This window comes from Sinocyclocheilus rhinocerous, unplaced genomic scaffold (assembly GCF_001515625.1).
Source record: "Sinocyclocheilus rhinocerous isolate Xijiao unplaced genomic scaffold, SAMN03320098_v1.1 scaffold464, whole genome shotgun sequence".
Classification (NCBI taxonomy): Eukaryota; Metazoa; Chordata; class Actinopteri; order Cypriniformes; family Cyprinidae; genus Sinocyclocheilus; species Sinocyclocheilus rhinocerous.
Window position 1 is genome coordinate 588613 of NW_015627918.1, and position 25302 is coordinate 613914.

At 39.5% G+C, this 25302-nt stretch overlaps 1 protein-coding gene across 2 annotated transcripts; it reads left to right on the forward strand.

Annotated features, from left to right (window-relative positions):
* Positions 1 to 1580: 1580 nt before the first annotated feature.
* On the forward strand, positions 1581 to 24548 carry LOC107737050 (podocan-like). 2 transcript variants are annotated; one of them, XM_016548453.1, is made up of 9 exons: positions 1581 to 1920; positions 4548 to 4641; positions 7233 to 7297; positions 16022 to 16131; positions 16212 to 16368; positions 18664 to 18779; positions 18924 to 19581; positions 20500 to 20648; positions 23173 to 24548. In XM_016548453.1, the coding sequence occupies exons 1-9, from the start codon at positions 1651 to 1653 to the stop codon at positions 23348 to 23350; spliced, it is 1797 nt and encodes a 598-aa protein (XP_016403939.1). In that variant the 5' UTR covers positions 1581 to 1650; the 3' UTR covers positions 23351 to 24548. The 2 variants fall into 2 exon arrangements, with proteins under 2 accessions (XP_016403939.1, XP_016403940.1); XM_016548454.1 differs by lacking the exon at positions 1581 to 1920 and adding an exon at positions 3245 to 3274.
* The last annotated feature ends 754 nt before the right edge of the window (positions 24549 to 25302 follow it).

Below are 25302 nucleotides of genomic sequence, written 5' to 3' on the forward strand. Positions count from 1 at the left end.
CGTGGCGGATGAACCCAGAGCTTTATTTTTTTTACTGAGGCGAAATAAGCCACATTATCATTTGGAGCACCACAGTGATTAGCTGTTGTATCAGGCAGTTTGCTAATGTGCAAAATAATCACAGAACGAGAGTGTCCTGTATCGACACAGCTCTCTGAGAAATGAAAGGAATAGTTCACCCAGAAATGAGAATTTGCTGTGATTTACTCACCCTCAGACCATCCAAGATGCAGTTTATTTCTTCATGGGAACAGATTTGGAGAAATGTAGTATTGCATCACTTGCTCAGCAATGGATCCTCTGCAGTGAATGGGTGCCGTCAGAATGAGAGTCCAAACAGCTGATAAAAACATCACAATAATCCACAAGTAATCCACAGCACTCCAGTCCATCAATTAACGTCTTGTGAAGCCAAAAGCTGCATGTTTGTGAGAAACAAATCCATCATTCAGACGTTTTTAACTTCAAACCGTTTCTTCCTTCTAAAATACGAGCCCATAATCCATAATAACGCTTCCTCCAGTGAAAAAGTCGAATACCTCAAGCGTGTGACGGAAATGTTACTCCCCTTACCATACTTGTTTTGGACTGTTTTCTCTTGTAAACCGTGCTTGATCTGTGCAGATTCGGCTCTGAGCAGGTGTTTGGCCACCTGAAACACTTAAAGCTGAAGAGTTGTTTTCTTTCTGTGTTGAAATACTCTATTCTATCCTAGTTTAAAGGCATAGTTCACTCAGAAATGAAAATTTGCTGAACGTTTACTCACTCTCAGTCCACCCAAAATACAGTAGATGAGTTTCTTCATCAGATTTGGAGAAATGTAGCATTATGTCACTTGCTCAGCAATGGATGCTCTGCAGTGAATGGGTGCCGTCAGAATGAGAGTCCAAACAGCTGATAAAAACAACACAATAATCCACAAGTAATCCACACCACTCCAGTACATCAATTAACGTCTGGAGAAGCAAAAAGCTGCATGTTTTTAAGAAACAAATTCTTTATTAAGGTGTTTTAACTTTAAAGGGGTCATATGATGTTGCTAAAAAGAACATTATTTTGTGTATTTGGTGTAATGAAATGTGTTTATGGGTTTAAGTACATTATTGTACATTATTGTTTCTCTTCTATGCCCCGCCTTTCTGAAACGCGTCGATTTTTACAAACTGTCACTTCTGGCCAGCATATGACAAACAAACCTGGAAAATTATATTGCTCCGAAGCTGCAGAGAGTACATTTTTGTCTGAAAAATAAGAGTATAAACATATAAATTTAATTCTGATAGTTTAAATAATTTGTTCTTGGATGTATTTGATGTAAAATATTTGAGTTAAGAGATATTTGACTTTCAATCGCAGAGTTTGCTTTCTTCACACAGTTGAGATCTCTTTTGAAGCTTATGGCTGTCTATAAAAAAATAATTAAGATGTTATTTGTGTTTTTTCCTTTCTTTTTGGAAAGCTTTTTGTCCCTTTATCCCTTATTTTTTTTTACCATATAAACACACGTACAGGATGGAAATCTCCCTAGAAAAGTCACATAGTGAATCCAGAAAGTATCAACTCTTTTTAACCACAGGTCACAAGTTTCTAACTGGATCGGTAACCACAGATCTCGTTTTGCCTGCGTGAAAGCATTGAGGCCCGGAAGCCATGTGTCAGCGGCGCGGCCTGCTGGAGCTGCTGTGTTTGGTTCTGCTGGGCTGGACTCTGGTTCGAGGTCAGGCGGAAACAGACCTAAAGCTGGATGAGGAGGACGGAGAGGCGGAGGACCCACTCGGAACCGTGAAAAATGTGGAGCTACAGATATCTTGTCCAGAGAAATGCAGCTGCAGCGGGGATGGAGCGGTGGACTGTAATGGAGTTAGTCTCACTGAATTCCCACAGGATTTATCCGAACAGACCCGCCAGCTGTCCCTGCAGGTGCGTGGGTTTGTTTGCAGATTCTGATTGCTTCCCCAGGCACACTTTTCCTGAATATTTTGCTTCTTGTTTATGTGATAAAATCTGACAGAAATAATCAACCCTGAGCATCTGAAATGTTTGGGATGTAAGAGTTTGGGAGGTCTGGTGATTAATGTATTCATGAATCAAAATGTCACTCTTTTAAAAACAAATTCTATATGTAAGATTTTTAAATGTTTAAAAAAAATCTCTTCTGCCCACAAAGGCTGCATTTATTTGAATAAAAATTCAGTAAAAACAGTCATATTGTGAAATATTACTTCAGTTTAACAGAACTGTTTTCTATTTGAATATACGTTAAAGTATAATTTATTCCTGTGATCAAAGCTGTATTTTCAGCATCATTACTCCAGTCTTCAGTGTCACATGATCTTCAGAAATCATTCTAATATGCTGATTGCTGCTCAAGAAACATTTCTGATTATTATCAGTTGAAAACACTGCTTCATATTTCTGTTGAAACCGTGTTTTTTTTTTTTTTCAGAATTTTTTGAGATCACCTAAAAATGACCCTCGTGTTATTACAACCCTGTATGTATTCTTTGTTTTATGGAATACAAATGAAGACAGACTGCAGAATGTCCATTTTCTTTTTAATAACCACGCTGTTGAATTTCAAAAATGACAATCAAATGCACTATAACAGTATTTCATATGACTAGTGCACTATATTTAAATTCTTCTGACGCCATATGATAGCTTTTTGTTATAGCAGATGAAAATCATATCACTGTTCTCTAAGAATATGATGGGGCTTGTATTATACCTAGGCCTTTCAGTTTAATGGCTTAATGGTTTAATTTAGGGTGATTCATAATAATCAAACTAATAATTATCATACTTTGTGCATGTTCCTAATTTATAAGTCGCTTTGTATAAAATAAGTCTGCTTAGTTAAAAATGTAAATGTAATTAAAAACAAACTTGATGCAATTAATCATTAGATTTGTACAAAAATTCTGTTTTAAGGGATCCTTATGAGCAATTGACACTTCAACTCAACTCCTTTATAATTCTTTAAAAAAAAATTTGACAGTCTGATAAGGGATAATGGTGCACTAGTTTGAATATTGAAATGCAATTAAAGATTTGAAAGCAAACAAAATTATTTTATGGCTCCAGAAGACTTAAAATATAGTGTATGAACAACTTTTATGGTGCTTTTTTGTCCATTTGGAACTTGAAAGCATCCATTCCCATTCATATAACTTTTATCATTGTATAGAAAACAGCAGCTGGGACGTTCTGCTAAACATCTCCATTTGTGTTTCACAGAAGAAAGAAAGTTGTACGGGTTTGGAACAACATGAGGGTGAGTAAATGATGACCGATTTTTTATTTTTGGGGTGAACTATCCTTTAAACCCTGCAAAGCTTGACATGTGAAATAATAGTCAGAAAAATCAAATTTCTTGAAATGGAGCAATTTATTGAACCTTTAAACTAAAAAAAACTTTGCATGTGTGTGTTTTTTTTTAGTATGATTTGATATGCCAGGCTTTTATGGCTCAAATATGATATAGTGAGAATATGGAGGAAAAAAACACCTTAATTTTATAGAGACTCAAACTGAGCAAAAATACGCAATTTGGTGCAGATACTGATATTCATATGGCCAAAAATTAAGATGAAATTCTGATGGAAATCAATGAGATCTTTATAACAGTATATAGCAGATACTTACATAAAATTATATAAATATCAGTTGTCACTCTATATCTCCGATAATATGTGTTGAAAACACTGCTTCATATTTCTGTTGAAACCGTGTTTTTTTTTTTTTTCAGAATTTTTTGATGAATAGAAAATTTGATGGAGCAGCATTTATTTGAATGAAATGGAATAGAAAACTTTTGTAACATTATAAATGTCTATACAATATCTTTTGATCATTTTAATGCATCCTTGCTGAGTAAATAAATAAATAAATTTTTAAATATATTGAAATAGAAAACAGCTATTTTAAATTGTAATACTATTTTACAATATTTTTTTATTTATTATTATTATTTTTTTAATAGTTCAAATAGTTGCAGCCTTGGTTAGCAGAAGAGACAGCTTTCAAAAACATCAACAAATCTAAATGATTCCAAACTTTTGACTGGTAGTGTATATATATATATATATATATATATATATAAATGCTTAGTTTTATGATCAAATCATATAATGCAATGCAATACAATGATGAATGAGAGATGAACAAATAAACGAAGCCTTGAGATATTTGAGATGTCTGGATAATCAAGTAAACCTACTTCAGTCCAGTAAGTGTTTGTCTTGAAATATTACTAACAATATAAAAGCTATCCCTTATGAACATCAGTAAAAATGTCACAGCAAAAAGACACATGAAGCACGAGCTGAAGATGGACGTTTGTACAATTACACTAAAATACCTTTTACTTGCTAAAAAATAAACTATCAATCAGATGACAGAAGGCATGTTGTAGATTGTGTGCGACAGGTTGTTCAGCAACTTACTGATCATGTTGATCATTTAGCGGCCTTAGAAATCTGCATATATAATGTGATACAGTATGCTTTAACGGGTTAAATGTGATTTATTTTTCTGTTCTGTCCCAGAATAACCAAATCACTGAGGTCACGCTGGAGCATCTGTCAGGTCTTCAGCAGCTGGAGACCCTAAACCTACAGAACAACCGGCTCACGACACAAGGTACGGCTGATGAGAGGGTCAGCAGAGGACAGCGGCTGAAAACAGCAGAGAATGATCTGTTACAGAGGGTCAGGATGAGAGAGAGAGAGAGAGAGCAGGATGGAGGGATGCAGAAGGAAAGGGTTTGGATCGTGCTCTTTCCTGCATATGTGGTCAACATGACTGTTTGAAGTGGAAATGTTTTCGGCAGATTACTTTTGTTTAAAGCAATAGTTCGGCCAAAAATGAAAATCCTGATATTATTTAAATCCTCTCAAGTCGTTCAAACACACATGCTGTTCCATACATGTATACTTTTATTCAGCAAGGATCCATTAAATTAGTCAAAAGTGACAGTAAAGACATTCATAATGTTACAAAAGATTTCTGTTTCAAATAATTGCTGTTCTGTTGAACTTTCTATTCATCAAAGAATCCTGAAAAATAAAATGTAATACGGATTCCACAAAAATATAAAGCAGTGCAACTGATTTCAACATTGATAATAATCAGAAATGTTTCTTGAGCAGCAAATCATCCGGTCTCTCCACACCAATTACTGAAACAAGACACAGGTGTTTATCATTTGCACTTGACCCACTTACGCACCGCTCGTCTCCTGCCTCTCTCTCCCGATGCAGACCTCGCTGAACCACGCCCCCCCGCCACAGTAATGAACAAACGTTCTTCCAGTAACGCTAATATAATGTTCGTTCAAAGTTAAAATGGTATTTATACATAATTCATGGAACTTTCTTTCTGAAATGTTTTAGTTGGACATTCGTCTAACATTTTTTGAAATGTCACTTGTTTCAGAATGTTCAGAGAACATTCAAAAGTAACATTCCCATAATGTTTGCAAAATAATACAATGGAATTTTCTTTTAACGTTCACATGTTTTCAAAACATTTAAAAAACTGTATGTTTTGAACGTTCAGAGAACATTCAGAAATAATGTTCCCGTTCGATACTTCACTCGTACTGCGTTGCTAGACACTTATGGGGAAAAACTCCTTTTTCTCTGAGGACTGAAGCCTTTACAATCACGTAGTGTAACTGCACGGCCATTGGTTTGTGCAGTAAATAAAAAACGAATCAATGGCTCGGCAGTGGAGCTGCACGAGCCTATGGCGACGAAGCCTGCCAGAATGGGCGGGGCCATCTGGCTATATAAGTGGGCTTTTAGCCATAGGATCTCAGATCAATTCTCCTTCAGCGACGACGATCTTCCCTTCGCTGATCTACGGGACTTGAAGCGCTTGCCGTTGACACGCCTCGCTGCGGACAGAAGCTGCCTTTTCCTCTGCACCTCTTTGCTGTTCACGCCCGCTCTACAGCCGCCTTCAGCGTTCAGCGCAGACGTCAGCTCGTTCCCTGCCGTCATCCGTCAAGTCTAAAAAGCAAATTTTCGTTACTAAAAGAGCAGCGGCGTTGTTTCAATAAAGACATTCATAATGTTACAAAAGATTTCTGTTTCAAATAATTGCTGTTCTGTTGAACTTTCTATTCATCAAAGAATCCTGAAAAATAAAATGTAATACGGATTCCACAAAAATATAAAGCAGTGCAACTGATTTCAACATTGATAATAATCAGAAATGTTTCTTGAGCAGTCAATGGCTCGGCAGTGGAGCTGCACGAGCCTATGGCGACGAAGCCTGCCAGAATGGGCGGGGCCATCTGGCTATATAAGTGGGCTTTTAGCCATAGGATCTCAGATCAATTCTCCTTCAGCGACGACGATCTTCCCTTCGCTGATCTACGGGACTTGAAGCGCTTGCCGTTGACACGCCTCGCTGCGGACAGAAGCTGCCTTTTCCTCTGTGCCTCTCTGCTGTTCCCGCCCGCTCTACGAGCCGCCTTCAGCGTTCAGCGCAGACGTCAGCTCATCCCCTGCCGCCATCCAAATTTTTGCTACTAAAAGAGCAGCGGCGTTTGCATTTGTTTCAAATGCCGCGCCGTCATTGCGGCTCGTGCAGGATTGCACTGCACGCTGACGATGGCCACTCGGAGTGCGTTTCCTGTTTGGGCAAGCCCCACGCAGAAGCCGCTCTGACCTAGATGGAGTGTTCACACTGCGTGAACATGAATCTAGCCTCTCTGCGTGCTCTGATCGCTTTCTTTTCAGAGAGCGACTCTATCAAAGAATCCTGAAAAATAAAATGTAATACGGATTCCACAAAAATATAAAGCAGTGCAACTGATTTCAACATTGATAATAATCAGAAATGTTTCTTGAGCAGCAAATCAGCATATTAGAATGATTTCTGAAGGATCATGTGACACTGAAGACTGGAGTAATGATGCTGAAAATTCAGCTTTGATCGCAGAAATAAATTATACTTTAAAATATATTAAAATAGAAAACAGTTATTTTAAATTGTAATAATATTTCACAATATTACTGTTTATACTTGTTCAAATAAACGCAGCCTTGGTTGGCAGAAGAGACTTTTAAAAAATCTTAACATTTAAAAAACTTTTGAATGGTAGAGAATGCGTTTATGTATGTATAGCTTATATGAACATTAATAATTCTTGAAATGAAACATGAAATTAAGGTATTTGCTGCATGTCAAGCAATAATGTGTGTGTGTGTGTGTGCGTGCAGGCCTTGATGATGAAGGGTTTCATATTCTGGAAAGGCTGAGTTATTTATACTTGGCAAATAATAAGGTGAGTCATCAATGTTTATTCTCAAACTCCCATCTCTCTCTCTCTCTCTCTCTCTCTCTCCCTTTCACTCTCTATTCAGTGTCTAACTTGAATGCATCTCACAGGCTCAGAAGTTTTTATGATTTGTATTTAGAGAGGCATTTTCTCCTTGAAGTCCATATATAATTGGCGAGCCTAAAAAAGCAAATTTTTGCTACTAAAAGAGCAGCGGCGTTTGCATTTGTTTCAAATGCCGCGCCGTCATTGCGGCTCGTGCAGGATTGCACTGCACGCTGACGATGGCCACTCGGAGTGCGTTTCCTGTTTGGGCAAGCCCCACGCAGAAGCCGCTTTGACCGAGATAGAGTGTTCACACTGCGTGAACATGAGTCTCGCCTCTCTGTGCGCTCGGATCGCTTTCTTTTCAGAGAGTGACTCCGCCCCTTGCGCCCTCCCGTTTTCCTCACAGGTCCTCAAGTCCCCTCCTCTCTATTCAGTGTCTAACTTGAATGCATCTCACAGGCTCAGAAGTTTTTATGATTTGTATTTAGAGAGGCATTTTCTCCTTGAAGTCCATATATAATTTTAAGAAAGGGTTTTGCACCAAAGTTGTAATTTAGTTTTCCATCACTGTTTTTCCATCCTTAGAATTAGTTGTTTTTATGCAAATTACCTCCAGCATAGTTCACTCCTTCCTTCATCATTCTATAGACTGAATAGCTGTTCACATGTTAATGTGGGTAGTCATATGTTAATTAGCAAATGATTGTGACATCATAACCACAACTAATTTTGTATCCAAATTTCGACTTTTATATCTCTTTAATTTCTGATTGGCATGAGGCTAGAGTAGTTGCCATGGCGTTGCTTTGTGGTTGCTAATGCGTTCTCAACACATGTCAGCATAATACTACCCAGCTAAAAGGGAGCATTCTCAAAACTTTGGTTAATGTTCTGGCAAGGTTCTGTCAAAGTAATTGTAGTAAAGGTTCAGGAGTGTGGAAGGAAGAAGGCAGGGTCGGCTTGCTGGGACGCGAGCTTTATTTAAATTTCTTGGGCACTGCACACAATACGGCGCTCCATCAGCGCTGTCAGACTCGCAGTAAATAACTCATAACAAACGTAACACAACTTGCTTCCGTGTATCTACACCCGTCTCCCCGGGTCGCTCGCGTTCCCAGTCAGTCTCTCGCGGACAGAAGCTGCCTTTTCCTCTGCGCCTCTCTGCTGTTCCCGCCCGCTCAACGAGCTGCCTTCAGCGTTCGGTGCAGACGTCAGCTCGAGCCCCACACCGCTCTGACCGAGATGGAGTGTTCACACTGCGTGAACATGAGTCTTGCCTCTTTGCGCGCTCGGATCGCTTTCTTTTCAGAGAGCGACTCCGCCCCTCGCGCCCTCCCATATTCTTCCTCCCAGGGACCTGTGAGGATAAAACAGCGGGGCAAGGGGACTGAGCGCTCGGCTACGAGCGAGCTCACGCTGGCCGAGATCTCACGTGCCTTGCCCTCACCAAGCAGAGAGGGTTCTCCCATCCTCTTTGAACACTCAGACCAGCGTCCCTCGGCTGATGCCAGCGACATGGTCTCATTCGGTGTGATGGAGGACGAGCTATTAGATCACAGCATGTCTCTAATAGTGTCAGACGCGGAGGAGATGTCGGGCTCTACTATCGACCTCGCCCCTTTGCCGTCTGCCGATCCCAGCGACGCCAAGCAAGGGATGGATGCCGAACTTTTCCGTGTCCTCTCTAAAGCGGTCAAAGAGCTGGGACTGGAGTGGTCTACGCCGGAGGAGCCCACTCATAGCCATCTGGACGAATGGTTCCTGCCGGGCCACCGCCAGGCCCCTCGTCAACGAGCCTCCCCGTTTTTCCCGGAGGTCCAAGACGAGCTCACGAAATCGTGGTGCGCTCCCTACTCGGCTCGCCTTGGCACATCCTCTTCTTCTGCGCTGTCCTCAGTAGATGGCACTGAGGAAAGAGGCTACGAAAAACTGCCTCCTCACGATGAGCCAGGCTGCACAGTGCAGAGCAAGAACGCTCACGTCTTACGATCTGAGGTGAAGAATTTACTGGCAAAAGGAGCTGTAGAGACGGTTCCGCCAGCTCAGAGCGAGTCAGGTTTCTACAGCTGTTACTTCCTCGTCCCCAAAAAGGATGGCGGCCTCCGGCCCATCCTCGATCTCAGACACCTGAACCGTGCCCTCATGAAAACGGCCGTTCAGAATGACTACCCTGAAGCAGATGCTCTCGCAAATACGCCAAGGGGACTGGTTCTTTTCTCTGGATCTGAAGCACGCTGACGATGGCCACTCGGAGTGCGTTTCCTGTTTGGGCAAGCCCCACGCAGAAGCCGCTTTGACCGAGATAGAGTGTTCACACTGCGTGAACATGAGTCTCGCCTCTCTGTGCGCTCGGATCGCTTTCTTTTCAGAGAGCGACTCCGCCCCTCGCGCCCTCCCATATTCTTCCTCCCAGGGACCTGTGAGGATAAAACAGCGGGGGGCTCTCGCAAATACGCCAAGGGGACTGGTTCTTTTCTCTGGATCTGAAAGATGCTTACTTTCACATTCAGGTAGCCCCCCATCACAGACGATTCTTGAGATTCACCTTCCAGGGAGTGGCATATCAGTACACGCTCCTGGCCTTCGGACTGTCCCTGGCTCCCCGCACTTTTACGAAGTGCATGGACATGGCCCTCTCCCCTCTGAGGCAGATGGCAGTCCGCATTCTGAATTACCTCAAAGACTGGCTCATCTTAGCCCAGTCAGAGGCCGAGCTAATATCCCACAGATCTCTCCTCCTCAGCCACTTAGAGTGCCTGGGACTCAGGGTCAATTTTGCCAAGAGCTCTCTGTCTCCCAGCCAATGAACTTCGTTCCTGGGAGCAGTTTTCGACTTTGTCCACATGAGAATGAGCTTTAGAATCTTCTGATCACCTTCTTACCGGACCTGAAGGGACACCACGTGCTAGTCCGCTCAGACAGCATGACAGTGGTGTCCTATATAAATCACCAGGGCGGGCTCACCTCGAAACGCCTTTTTGAGATGGTAAAACGCCTCTTGGAGTGGGCACATCTTAACCTGCGTTCATTGAGGGCAGCACATGTGCCCGGAATATTGAACCGAGGAGCAGACATGCTATCTCGGAGCAACGTCCCCTCAGAGGAGTGGATGCTCCACCCACAAACGGTTCAGAGAATCTGGGAGATCTTTGGCAGGGCAGAGGTCGACCTCTTTGCCTTAAAAGACAACTCTCATTGCCCAACTTATTTTTCGAAGAGCGAGGACGCATTGGCCCACGATTGGCCCAACCTCCTCCTATATGGTTTTTCCCCGATCGTTCTGATCCCACAGGTAATCAGACGAGTCAGGGAACACAGACACAGAGTCCTTCTGGTGGCCACGCTCTGGAGGAACCAGCATTGGGTTTCAGAGCTGTCTCAACTTTTGACAGCAGCCCCGTGGCCTATTCCCCGGAGGCAGGACCTTCTCTCTCAGGCGAACAGGACGATTTGGCACCCCCCGCCCGAGCTGTGGGCTCTGCACCTCTGGGCTCTCGATGAGAATCAGTAGATCTCCCTGAGAGCATCATCAATACTATCTCACAGGGTAGAGCCCCGTCTACGAGACGCCTCTATGCCCTTTAGTGGTCGGTCTTTTCCGCCTGGTGCACAACCCGTGGCAAAAACCCAGTTTCATGTGACATATCAGTGATATTGTCCTACCTTCAAGAGTTGTTGGACAAGGGCCGCTCCCATTCCACGTTCAAGGTCTATGTGGCAGCTATAGCAGCTTCCCATGCTCCTATAGCCGGACAGTCTGTGGGCCGGAACAACTTAGTTGTCCATTTCCTTAAAGGATTCAGGAGGCTCAATCCGCCCGGACCTGCCCACGGTCCTGAGAGCCCTCAAGGGCTCCCCCTTTGAGCCACTACAGTCTGCAGACTTGAAAACCCTGTCGTTGAAAACCGCTCTGCTACTGGCTTTAGCATAATTTAAACGAGTAGGTGATTTGCAGGCTCTCTCGATAATTAATTTAATTAATTTATGCATTTAGCAGACGCTTTTATCCAAAGCGACTTACAGTGCATTCAGGCTATACATTTTTTATTTTACCAGTATGTGTGTTCCCTGGGAATCGAACCCACAACATTTTGCGCTGCTAACGCAATGCTCTACCACTGAGCCACAGGAATATTGGCTAAGTCCTGCCTGTCTTGAGTTTAGGCCTAACGACTCCAAAGTCATCCTAGTCATACGCCGGTCGGCTGGGCCACGCGTCCACTTTCACCAGGTTCTATAACTTGGAAGTTCCGGCCTTGCAGGCTCGGATTCTATCTGCTTAAATGGATACGCACCTGCGTAAGGTGGTCTATTTCTTCAGGCATTGCCTGTTTTTTCAGGTACACTTTTGGCCCTTTCAGTAGTGCTGAGGCTGTACAAAACCGTTGAAACGATTATCCAAGGCCGGGCTGACCTCAGTGCGTTCAGCCTCTTGCCTCCCGCAGGGCTCACCCTGTGTATAATTGATCCCTCTGAGCCTTTTATGCTCAAGGCCAGTTCATGTTAGTCGTTCCTCTTTCATGACATGGCGGGATTGTATTGGTTCCCCATAAGCGTCTAGCGACGCAGTATGAGTGAAGTATTGAAAGGGAACGTACTTGGTTACTTACGTAACCTCGGTTCCCTGAGATACGGGAGTGAGGACTGGGTTCCTTGCCGTGCCATGACGCTGCATGACTCAGTGTCGTCGCTTCAGTTGAATTTACCTGAGATCCTATGGCGAAATGCCCGCTTATATAGCCAGACGGCCCGCCCATTCTGGCGGGCTCTGGCGGGCTTCGTCGCCATAGGTTTGTTTTTTATTTACTGCACAAACCAATGGCCGTGCAGTTACACTGCGTGATTGTAAAGGCTTCAGTCCTCTGAGAAAAAGGAGTTTTTCCCCATAAGCATCTAGCGGCGCAGTACTCGTTCCCGTATCTCAGGGAACCGAGATTACGTAAGTAACCAAGTATATTTTTATAACTTAATAGGAACATTAGTAAATTGTTCCTAGAACATATTTTTGTTAGATGGGTATATGGTTGTTAGCATGTTAGTTTGGTCTGTAGAGTCTGGTTTAGTGAGATTTTCACCTGTTTTATGGTCTAGCTGGTGAAAATGGTGCTTCTGATCACTTAGTATGCATATAATTAGAACAATCATTCACATGATCTGGAACACATATGGGACGTCTTAATTTTCAATGTTTTAGCATATTGTTCGCAGTGAATTAAAAACAAAACCTGTTTCTATTCATCATGTAATCAGACTGTGGTGTGTTTTAATTGCGACATTTTTGTTGGCAAGGGCACACGCTTTTCATAACAAATAAAAAAAAAAAGAAAAAGAAAAAAGATTGAGTTGTTATAATAAAAATAAAACCTCTAAAATGTTGAGTTTCATTTAAAGGCCAGGGGTTTCGATCATGGCCCCTGAGAGTGATGCACTAACATTGGTTTTCCAAGACTGAAGCCTTTCCCAGCTCTGTTTAACACTGACTGGAGAGAACTGGAGTATGCTGTTTATGTTGGTCATGAGAGAGTCAGTCGTGTTCTGTTATTGGCTGCCAGTTTGGCACTGTTCAGCTCCTCTCAATCCCTCATTACTGTCAGTGCTGTGGACTGTTCTTATGCCAGCTGGTAACAGCGATGGCAAGGCTTTAACACACACACATGCCAGCTTTCCCCGTTAATCACCCAGCAGTGCGCGCCAGGCCATGGGAGCAAAAGCGGTCCCAGCGACCTCCAGAGTGTGCGCTGGACAGATTTGTTGCTGATGGACTTAAAAAAGGATAACGGCAAGAGAAAGAGATCCTACTGAGATTTTATCTTATCCGTGTAATCTCACCATCCTGCTAGAAAAGCAAGACAAAAACGCACCAATGAAAGACAAAGCAAACAGCAGAAACTTATGCGCTGATGTGAATGTTTGCCGTCGAGCATGCATTCTTGCCGTTCTGAATCAGTGAATTTGGCCAAGTTTGCTAACTTTGTGGCTTAAAATACATGCAAGATATTCCAACTTGTTTGAGGCATTTATAAGCATGTTCGTCAATAGAACTGTATTCGTTGTCCATGAAATATTCTATACTTTTTACTTCTGTTCATGGGTTTTGACCATGATGTCTACATAGCCTACATTTCCACCAGTTTTTGTTGTTGTTGTTTTCGTTCAGGAACACTACCACCCCCGTCTATTAAAGGAAAAGTTCACCCCAAATTTAAATTTGCTTAAAATTTACTCTTCCTCAGGCCATCCAAGATATAGATGAGTTTGTTTCTTCATCAGAAGAGATTTGGGAAAATGTAGCATTACATTACTTGCTCACCAGTGGATCCTCTGCAGTGAATGGGTGCCGTCAGAATGAGAGTCCAAACAGCTGATAAAACATCACAATAATCCACACCACTCCAGTCCATCAGTTAATGTCTTGTGAAGTGAAAAGCTGTGCATTTGTAAGAAACCAATCCATAACTTCAAACTGTTGCCATAATCCATAATATTGCTTTATCCAGTGGAAAATGTTCATCCCCTGTTGTCCTCTCACATCAAAATCCACCAACATGTTTGTTTTGGACTATTTTCACTTATAGGGCCCTATTTTAACGATCTAAGCGCATGGTCTAAAGCGATTCCTAATATTACTAATGCGCTCTTTAAATAACAGAGAAAAAATATTGCGCCAGACTTTAGACCAGGTTTGAGTTGGTCTATGGCGCAGTCTATTTTCAGTTTCTCAAAATAGCAACGCGCCAACAATGCCCCTGAACACACCTCTTTTTTAGACCAGCACGCTCATGGGCGCACAAATGGGCGCAAATGCATGTGCTATTTAAACAACGCGGTGCAGGACGGGAAAATGACAACTGCGTCGGGCTGAAACTAGCAAAAACACTTGCGCCGCATTGCGCCGGGTGTATGATAGAGCCCATAAAGTTACTTGATCTGTGTATATCTCTTGATTCAGACAAGATGATTTTTTCGCTGGAGAAAGCTATATTATGGATTATTGTGGACTCCCATTTTAACCTGAAGTAATGGTTTAAAGTTAAAAATGTCTAAATCTAGGTTGTAGGTTTGATTTTGACATTGGTGGGGACAAAACAGCAGACAACACCCCTCCCCCATCCAACTACCCCAATCTAAAGTTTTCATCTAAAGTTTATTGCTATTGTTGCCAACATACATTTATAGCTATGGTAGCCAACGTTAGCATATTCATCAAATAGTCATCATTTACTTTAACTTCTCAGGTAATATCAATGGTATATTTCATAATTTGCATAATTTGCCTAGCTAGAGCTGTCTGCGTTCACATACTTTTGTGAAGTTTTGTCCCTCAAACATTTCAGAATCTTGAATCACATAATTAAAGCTCATTACTTAAAATAGTTTAATGGCCACATATGACAGATGCACCTATAAAGTAACTGTAGCATGTCGCATATCTTCTTTCACCTCTCTGCTCATATAATGTCTCTTTTCAATCTGTTCACTTCACACTGTTCTGCTCAGAAGGATCTCTGGATGGCCTCTTCATTCTTGCTGGAGGCCTTGGTCTCAGTGCTAAGAGGGAAAGTCACAGAACAACACACAGTTCAGCTCTTTTAGCGGTGCTGGGTCATGACTACCTTGAGCTCTAAATGGAATCTTTCTTTTGCACACAGAACTGTAACATAAATCTAATGTTTTAATTGAACATAAAATATTTCTCCTTGAAGAATGTTAGACAATGGAAATCCAGGGTCAGTGCAATATTGTGGATGATTTTTTCTTTGTGGTGCCTTGGTAAAATACTACTTACTTTTTTTTTTTTTTAAATAAAAACACTATGTTGAAGCAAAAAAAAATAAAAAATAAAAATCATTAGTGTCACATAGGGTAATCAGTATTTCAAGATATTGCTATATTTTACCATATTTTACTATTTCACTATGCTGTATTGATATCCTTTTTGTGAATATTTTTTTGTTTGTTTCTTTAATATTTTGTGGTGGAAAAGTTCCAATGAAGATGGAGCTTTGAATTATTTTTTTATTTTAAAGAAATTAATGCAGCAAGGATGCATTAAATGGATCAAAAATGACAGTAAATACATTTATAACATTTCAAAATATTTCAAACAAATGCTATTCTTTCTGAATGTTGAACATTCTATTCATAAAAAAATCCTGAAAAAAATATTATATCATGGTTTCTACAAAAATATAAAACAGCACAACTGATTTCAACATTGATAATTATCAGAAATGTTTCTTGAGCAGCAAATCAGCATATCAGAATGATTTCTGAAGATCATGTGACACTGAAGACTGGAGTAATGATGCTGGAAATTCAGCTTTGCATCACAGGAATAAATTATATTTTACAGTATATTTAAATAGAAAACAGCTATTTTAACCTGCAAAAATATTTCACAATATTACTGTTTTTACTGTATTTTTATTTTAAAAAATGCAGCTTTGGTGAGCAGAACATACTTTTTTTTTAAAATACATTAAAAATTGACCAACTCTAGCTTTGCTACTTCAGTTCCCTTTTTTCTCACATAAAAAATCATTTCAACTTGAATCAATCCTTCATGTCCATTCATTTATTTATTCAGTAACAATCCATGTAAGTAATCCATTCCACTACATTGTGTTCATTTTGCCATAATGACCGACTTGTTTCGACATTGTCCGTTAAACTTGTTCGCAGCTCACAGCAGCTCCTAAACACCTCCCTCCCTCTTTGGTCAGCGCTGATTTCGCTGCTAACCAGCTCACTAAAATCTACACCAACACGTTCGGCCAGAAGCCTGCTCTGAAGTAAGCCCAAAGCGCTCTTTCGACATGGTTTATGTGTTGCTTCGTGACTCCATGTTAATGGACTGTGTGCTGTGCTTCAGGTCAGTGTATCTCCATAACAACAAGCTAACAGATGCCGGTCTGCCAGAGAACATGTTTAATGGATCAGACAACCTCGAGATCCTCATTATGTCCAGTAATTTCCTCCGTTATGTCCCTAAGGGTCTGCCCACCGCCCTCTTCCGCCTACATATGAAGGTAAGACCACTGTGAGGCTCATTAAATTATGAAAAAAAATGAAAGTTCAGTCATCATGTACTCAGTTTCATGTCATATTAAACCATTTCCATTCTTCCATGCATTGGACAGTCTAAAGTGGTATTTTTTTCACAATTTTTTTCGCACCATAAAAGTAGTACATATTATATTTCAAATTTTCGGAAGCTATAGATAGTTTCATGTGAGGAACAGAAAGTTTTGAAATGAGAAGACCATCAACTCTTGGAGTGAGAGACTTGTTGCACTCTCACTATTTATTAATTCTTGTCTCCGTCTACCAATCAGAATCCTCAAGCACTCATTAGTGTTCTGAAATAAAACTTTTTTAAAGGGGTCATATGACTTTTAAAACTTTTGTGTATTTGGTGTAATGAAACGTGTTTATGCGGTTTAAGGTAAAAAAAAACCCACATTATTTTCCACATATACTGTACATTATTGTTTCTCCTCTATGCCCCGCCTTTCTGAAATGCGTATATTTTTACAAACCTCATCGTTCTGAAGAGCGAGGTGTGCTCTGATTGGCCAGCTATCCAGTGCGTTGTGATTGGCTGAATACCTCAAGCGTGTGACGGAAATGTTACACCCCTTACCATATTGTGATGCCCTGTCCTGGCGCGATGAGACAAAACCAATATAACCCATTATAAACGAGGCATTTGTTGCATCCAGTGGGGACATAAATAATTACTGATTATAATGACTTATACAGTCTTTTTACGCGTTGCGTTTGGTTTGAGACTTTAGTCTTTGCAACTTTAGGGATCTTATCTACTCACAAACAGCTTGTAACACTCCAAAGAGAAAGGAAAACTTGAAATCGCATCATATGACCCATTTCATGTTCACAGAATATTCAGAATGAACTTTTTCAGAACTTAATGGGAACATAAACAAAACGTTCTTATAGCACTTTTTTTATTTTCTGGATAGTACTGACTTTTGAACTCCCACCAATATGGCCACCAAGTAAACCATCTTTTTATTCTGTTCAAGTTTTTTTCCCGTTGTTAAACCTGCTAGAATGACCGGAGTGCAGGATGCAAATAAGTGACTTGGGATTTTCTTCGAATTTTCTTTCAGCCAAATGAACTAATCTTTATTCACGGCATTTTGTACATTTGCAGAGTTAAATTAAAATGCTGTATTTCCAATTGCCAAATTCCCCAAGCACGTCCCCATACGCAATCTTTGATAATAATCCGAATTAGGAAGTCATTGTAGTGCAGCCAAAAATAAATTGTGTGAAACAAAAATGATTAGTTCCCTACCTGATTCCCTAATGCGTCTTCTGGTTCAGCTCTCAAATCTCATCCATGCTCGAAAATCTTGTTTCATTCAAATATGGTGTGTCATGGTGTGGCTGTCAAGTTATCCACAGCTGATCAACGTAGAACATAGATGGACATCATGCAAATGTATTATGTGTAGCCATCACAGATTCAAATTACTGACGACTCGTTTAGGCTGTTCAGAGTCGATTCTTTCTTTTGGGAGACAAATACTTTATTTATCATGCACTTTCAGCTTTACAACTATGCAGATCGTTTACATTCACATACAGCTACATTACACACAGCATGAAAGGCAATATTCGAAATGGCATAATAGGGGCACTTTAAATTTAACATGTTGGATTGAGCAATTTTTGTGCGCTAATAAGAAACTTTTTTATATACTTTTTACGTAGCAGATTTCAAAATTAGTATTTATCTATTTTTCATACTATAATAATGATGATGATAATGATTAGAGTGAAATTTGTTTGTAAAATAGCTTCCAGTTAAGTTAAAATTTATTCATGTATGTATTTATTTGTTTGTTTGGTTGGTTGTAGTACAATACTGTAGAATGAAAATATCAGCCATTTTTTGTTATCAACCATGACATAATTGAAACCATGATCATCTATTGAAAATTTTCACTTTTTTTTTTAATGTAAATTCTTAATTTTTCTTTTTAAATTGTATAGATATTTTTAAAAAGTCAATATCAATGCATTGCTAGTCTTGATGCACCATATTTGAATTGATAATAGTCAATAATGGCAAATGTCATTGGTTCATTGACGTCAAACCTGGTGTGATACGTTTTGATGTGATTTGTTAATTTGTGTGAACAAACCATTTAAAACCTCCTTTTAACATCAAAAGAATAGCAGAAGGTCATCATAACAAATACAAAATATATGATACATAATGGCATCATTGCCTCAATGCACCTCAAATGCAACTGGTAATGTGATTAAAATTTTTTTGGTCTGTTTTTCTGCAGAACAACAAGTTGGAGAAGATTCCCGGAGGTGCGTTCGATAGTTTGTTCCATCTTCGGGAACTTTACCTGCAAAACAACTTCCTGTGTAATGACGGCATGGATAACGAGACCTTCAGGTCAGCAGACTGAATAAACAAAAAAAACAACAACATCATTTACCTTGCACTCTTTCTTCTGCATGGCTCTCTCCTTCCTAACCTTCTTGTAAAAGCCCTACCTGAGCTGTAACTGATGGAAACAATCCTGCCTTCTCTCATCAGTCACTTGAACAGTCTGGAATATCTGGATTTGTCCAATAACAACCTGACCGTTGTTCCTCTCGGGCTTCCTCGAAATCTCATCCTGCTTCACTTGGAGAAGAACTCCATCCAGAGCATCACAGCCAACGCATTGACGCCCATCCGAAATTTGGAGTACCTGCTCCTCCACAACAACCGCCTCCGCTCTCGCTCCATCCATCCATCAGCCTTCCAGGGTCTCAAACGACTCCACACCGTCCACATGTACAACAACCTTCTCGAGCGCGTTCCCCGCGGACTTCCTCGCCGCGCGAAGACCCTCATGCTGCTCCACAACTTCATCGGCGAGATCGGACGCAACGATCTGATCACGCTCTACACCCTGACGGAGCTCAACCTCAGCTACAACCGCCTCACCAGCGCCAAGCTCCACAGAGAGGCCTTCAGGAAGCTCCGCATCCTGGAGACCCTGGATCTGTCGGGAAACAAGCTGCAGACACTGCCAGTGGGTCTTCCCAAGAGCCTCCAGGTTTTGAAGGTGAAGGACAATCAGATGGCTGAGGTACCGGAAGGAGCTCTGATGGGAATGAGTTCGCTGAGGGAACTTTACCTGACCAACAATCAACTGAAGCTGAACTCCATCTACCAGGGAGCTTGGCAAGAGCTCAGCGCGCTCACGGTGAGAGATCATCAGTCAGTCAAGAATTTTTATGATTGAACTTGATTAGAACAAAATGTGGCAACCATGCATGAATGAAAATGAATGAATGCATTTTACAGAGCTTAGAGAATTTGGGGGCTTGTGGGGGCTTGAGTTTTTCTGTTAAACATACTACTAGTAATATAAAACATGATCATTTCTGACAGACTGATGGGCTCATGAATAATAAATATATAGAAAAATGGGGTGAAGTTTCTCAAGTGATCAACTAGACTTTTGTGCAAGTAACCTTGATTCATGTTACCATGTTACCTCATTAAAATAATTTATTTTTATTTTGTTTATTTTTCATTTCATATTATTTTATTTTTTTATTAATTTTTTTACATCATTTTTTGTTTTATATTTTTTATTTATATTTTTATAGTTTATTTCATTTAATTTTTTGTTATATATTTTTATTTTATTTTATTTTGCCTGTGTGGGCTAAACTTGTTTTTCTGTTATCAGCTGGATAAGAAAAGCAGACTTTATGCTCTTAATAAATAATAAAAATATAGAAAATGGGGTAAAGTTAGTCAAGTGATCATCTAGATTACCATTATTGTGCAAATAACCTTGACTAATGTTATAAGTGAACCTCATGAAAATAAATTATTTATTTTTTTATTTTGCCTGTGGAGTAAGTAACTACAGAGAGAGCTTGTTTTCTTTTATCAGCTGGATAAGAAAAGCAGACCCTACACTCTTACATGGGGAAAAAAATATATAAAAAGAAGCAATTTCTTTCACTGCATGATTTCATAAGTGCTGTTTCCAGCCAAGGAAAGATTCTAGACTGTAAAGTCCAATTTCCCATTTCAAAGGCTTGGCCGTAACTCCCTTTGATATATGAAGAAAGAGGATGCTTGAATGTGTTTTATGTGTGTTTTTTAGACGCTGGATCTCTCCCTTAACATGTTGTCACACATTCCTTCTGACCTGCCCGAGTCTCTTGAGTTCCTTCACCTGCAGAACAACAGAATCAGCTCTGTTTCAGACACAGCCTTCCTCAACACACCCAACATCAAAGGCATCTTCCTCAGGTGACTCGCTGATCCTTTACTTTTTTGTCTTTTCCACTTTTCACTATTTTTCATCCTTTCGCTAAGAATGGCTGGCGTCCCACTAGTTGATTGTTCAAACAATTTTCAGTTAAAACCTTAAAAAGAAATTGAAAGAAGTCTCCTCTTGCTCGCCAAGGATGCATTTATTTGATCAGAATTACAGTAAAAACAGTAATATTGTGAAATATTTGTATAATTTAAAAGAACTGTTTTATATGTGAATATGTTTTCAAATGTAATTTATTCCTGTGATGGTAAAGCAGAATTTTCAGCATCATTACTCCAGTCTTCAGTGTCACATGATCTTCAGAAATCATTCTAATATGCTGATTTGCTGCTCAAGAAACATTTCTGATTATTATCAATGTTGAAAACAGTTGTGCTGCTTCATATTCTTGTGGAAACTGAGATACTTTTTACTTTTCAGGATTCTTTGATGAACAGAACGTAAAAAAAAACAGCATTTATTTATAAATGTAACATTATAAATGCCTTTACTGTTATTTTTGATCAATTGAATGCATCCTTGCTGAATAAAAGTATTCCTTTCTTTTTTCTTACTGACCTCAAACTTTTGAACAGTACTTTAGATGCATTACATATAAATGTATGTTTGCTCCACATTTAAATCATAATGGAATAGATGTGTCATGTAAATGAGCTGTAAATGATTGCACTGATTTTGCATGTAAACACATTTTACAGCCGTTCTGACGGCTTAGACAAGCACCAACACATGCAGACACTCAATGTTTATTTTTGGTGTCAAAACTAGATAAAAACCAGACAAGATCAAAATCTCATGTAAACATGGTTTTCTCGCATTGTTGGATTTTATAATGAGTTTTATTTTGAATAGCTATCAGCATTTTGTTGTACATATAAACACATTCACACAACTCTGATTGTTTGTGTGCTCAGATCAGAGTTTTTTTGTGTGTTTCGTTTTCTGAAACGGTGATTTTCGTGCTCAGTTGGATCTGCTCTGCTGTAATGAACTCAATATTGAAGCTCTCACAGCTGCACTTACTCCCACATAACGTGAGGCGAGAACATTTCAATAAAATCATACAGTAAGAGCGTTCAGACTGTAAACTGAGAGCATGCGGAGTGAATGAAAGAACGGACAGATTTCAGTTTTCTCATCCTGACCCGATTATCGGTTTCAGAAACATCTGAAACACAGAGATTTGGACTAGTTTAGGTACTGGTTGTGTGTTTTAATGGTGTATATTCTAAATATATATTTTAAAATTATAAACACTCTTTTTATCTTACATTCTGCAAATAGGTCACTATGTCGGAACAATACATTTTGTCTAGCACATAATAAAATAATATAAACAATATTTATATTTCAGACACCATATGGTGCAGTAAAAACCATGATGAAAAGCATAATTAAAAACTGTACTTTAGTGAAACAGTCTCTAAATATTTACTATGAAGAAAATATTTGCTGTCATTAAAATAATGAAAAGTGCTTTATTGAAAAAAAAGTGATAAAATAGCATGTCATTTCAATTGACAATAAAATGGAAAGAATTTTATGTCGCTACACTGTAAAAAAAAATCTGTAAACATAGGGCACAATGTATTATAGTAACATGAAGGATTTTTCCATATTGCTCTTTTACAGGTGTTTTACCTATATTTTTTATTTTGCACTCCATTGCATTGTGTTTTAGAGTGAATGGAAATGTCTGTAAAATTACTGGATAATGTTGTGGCAGAAAATGAATAGTACATCATCCTTTTTTTTTTAACAAGTGTAGACCTACATTGTTCTTTATTCTGTAAAACTTAAGGACTTTTATAATATTCAAGAAAAAAAAATAATAAAGCAATACAGCTTTGCAGGAGCAATATGAAAGGAACAGTAGTTTGTCCAAAAATGAAAATGGTCATTCACATTGGCAGAAGAACACAGATGTTCCAGAAGCATTAATGTCAGTGAAAAAAAAAAGTTCAATTGCGATATTTACTTGATTCCAGACCTAATACTCATGTGGGAGAGGCAGATTCCTCTTGCACATAATGAATGACCTGTCTGATCTGTCTCTGTCATCAAAAAGATGGAAGAAAATGAAAAAGATGGATTTATGTGCATCAATAAAACACTCTGTGCTCAGTCTCAGGTGGACAGGCGATATCATGGACTCGATGGATGTTTCTTAATGGACATGCCTGAGCCATTACAACCCATGTCAGTGTAACTTTTTTAGCAATTTAGCTAGTCTATTTATAACAGTACGGACTGGAGTGCTGCTCATCCTCGCTGAACTCCTGCTTTTTGATTTGAAAGCCACTCATATTTCTAAGAATTCGCTCCTCTTGCTGTTTAAACCGGAATGGGATGGCCTGCCTGATAATGTCTTCCAAATTGCATTTGATTTGCAGGTTTTACTTGTGATGTTTCTGAAATTAGACTTTAAAATCAGCCTTACGTGACGCTTCCTTTGCATTTACTCTTTCTCCGCCTGTCGTTCTGTTTCTCCCTCAGATTTAACCGTCTCTCAGTTCATTCGGTGTCCGAAGAGTCTTTTTCTCACCTGTCCAGGCTTCAGGTGTTGGACATTGGCCACGGTAACATCTCTCCCAACCGAGGCCAAGCAGGAGAGCAGGTGGAGGAGGTAGAGGAGGAGTTACCGTACGAAGAAGAGGAGGAGAAACATTCATGAGTCACAGATGAAAAAAACAGTAAAAATTCATGCCTTGAACTTCCCTTCACTCAAAAAGAAAATAAAGATGACAAGCAGTTTGAAATTATAAATGCATTGTGGCTGCTGACAAAATGTGATTGTTTCCAAAAGCATTGACTAATTACATCTGCGTGCTTTAATATGACATGTTAGACGTGAGAACGGAAAATACTAATTGTGCTACTACTAATTTCTGTCTTTTTCATTAAAAAAATGGCTTTATATTGTAATAGGATGCAACAGTAAGAAAACAAAAGTCCTATACTTTAATATCTGGTGCAGGATGCCGGAAAATTTTATTGGTTGTCTTTTATTTTTTTGTTTTTGTGGTGTTTGCTCTTTCACGGCTCACGGCTCATTGTGTTTACATGCATAATACCGTTTTGTACTATGAAATGATCATTTCTTTCTCCAGAGAAAAGGCTTGGGGTATTTTTTTCTGTAAAGGAAGACTTATTGTTGAAAAGAAAAATGCTGTCTTCTGAAGTCATAGGATAGTTTTGTGTGAGGAAGAGAACAATAATTGATAGTTTGATGTTTGACACTTTTGTCTGTTCCTTTACAAATCTATCATATGACTTGACTGGCTTGATTGCTGGATTGTGCACCATTCAGAATCTAATTGAGGCTGTGTTTACACTACAACAGTGTGCTTAAAATTTTGTGTTTTTTCACATACAGACGACAGCATTGTCAAAATGATCCCCGTCCACACATATCTGTGAAAAGTGACTTAAAATGCTGTATGATGCATGCCAGGCCAGTAGTTGCCAATGTCACTTTGTAGAGAAACACTATGTGAACATGTAATATTCATGCGCATGTAATCACCATTTCACAGATTTGTGTTTTTGTAGTTTACACGGAGACGATAATGGTATCATCTTCAAAACACATTTCAAAAATTTGCGTTTTTAGGTCCCAAAGTGCCATTGTCGTGTAAATGAACAGCCAAAACACATAAAAAGTTCTGTTTTTAGTTGAAAATGACGTTGTGTAAACGCTCCCTTAGAATTCTCATTCAATTCCTGAACTAAGGTAGCAAAGAGGAACCAGAATTTCAATTTGACCCCATAACCTCGTTTAAGATAATAAAAAAAGTTAAAAAGTCTTGAAATTTGAATATTTTGTTGGCCTTTATGGACCAGGGTTGAAGAACCCTTCATTTCCCAGAATGCACCCCAAAAAATCAAATTTCTTTGAATTTCAATTACATGTAAATTCCACTTCCTGTCATTTCAATTCAAATTCCAGCTTCCAGTCAGGTTGCACCAATTTCATTCAAATCGAAAACTTTTTTGCACAACCCTGCTTGACAGACGTGGCCGTTGTGTAGAAAAGACCTGCATGAAGATTCTTCAGAAATTATCCTTTTGGGCTCAACAGAAAACAGGTTTGGAACGATATGAGGGTGAGTATAAAATAATGACATAATTTTTATTTTTAGGTGAACCGACACTTAGTTTGACAGCCTTTCGAGTCTGTTAATTGATCTTTTTTCTCATCATCATGTACAGGATGATTTGAGCACTACTTCATTTTGTTCAGACACATTTAGGCTGTTCCTCAGCGTCATTCATCAGGTGATTTTCTCAGAAAATTGTTTTCAGAGCTTAATGAATGGAAAGTTCATCTGTAGCAGACGGGGTGTATGAACTGGCAGTCGGTTCCCAGAAAGATTTTAATTACGTTCATTTCCTCTCTAAACTAATGAACGTAAAGCGGCAGGGTAACTGCACATGACATGCAACGCAAATATGTAGACAAATGCATCCTGTGAAGACCGAAATCTTGCCCACAGTAATAATTTGGTCTTCTTTTTCCCTTCTACTAAAAGCTCAAGATTGTGAACCTGTTATCCTCGCCGGACATTTCATTTAACATGTTTTGAACTAGGGTGAAGGTTTGATTTTGACATTGGTGGGGACATA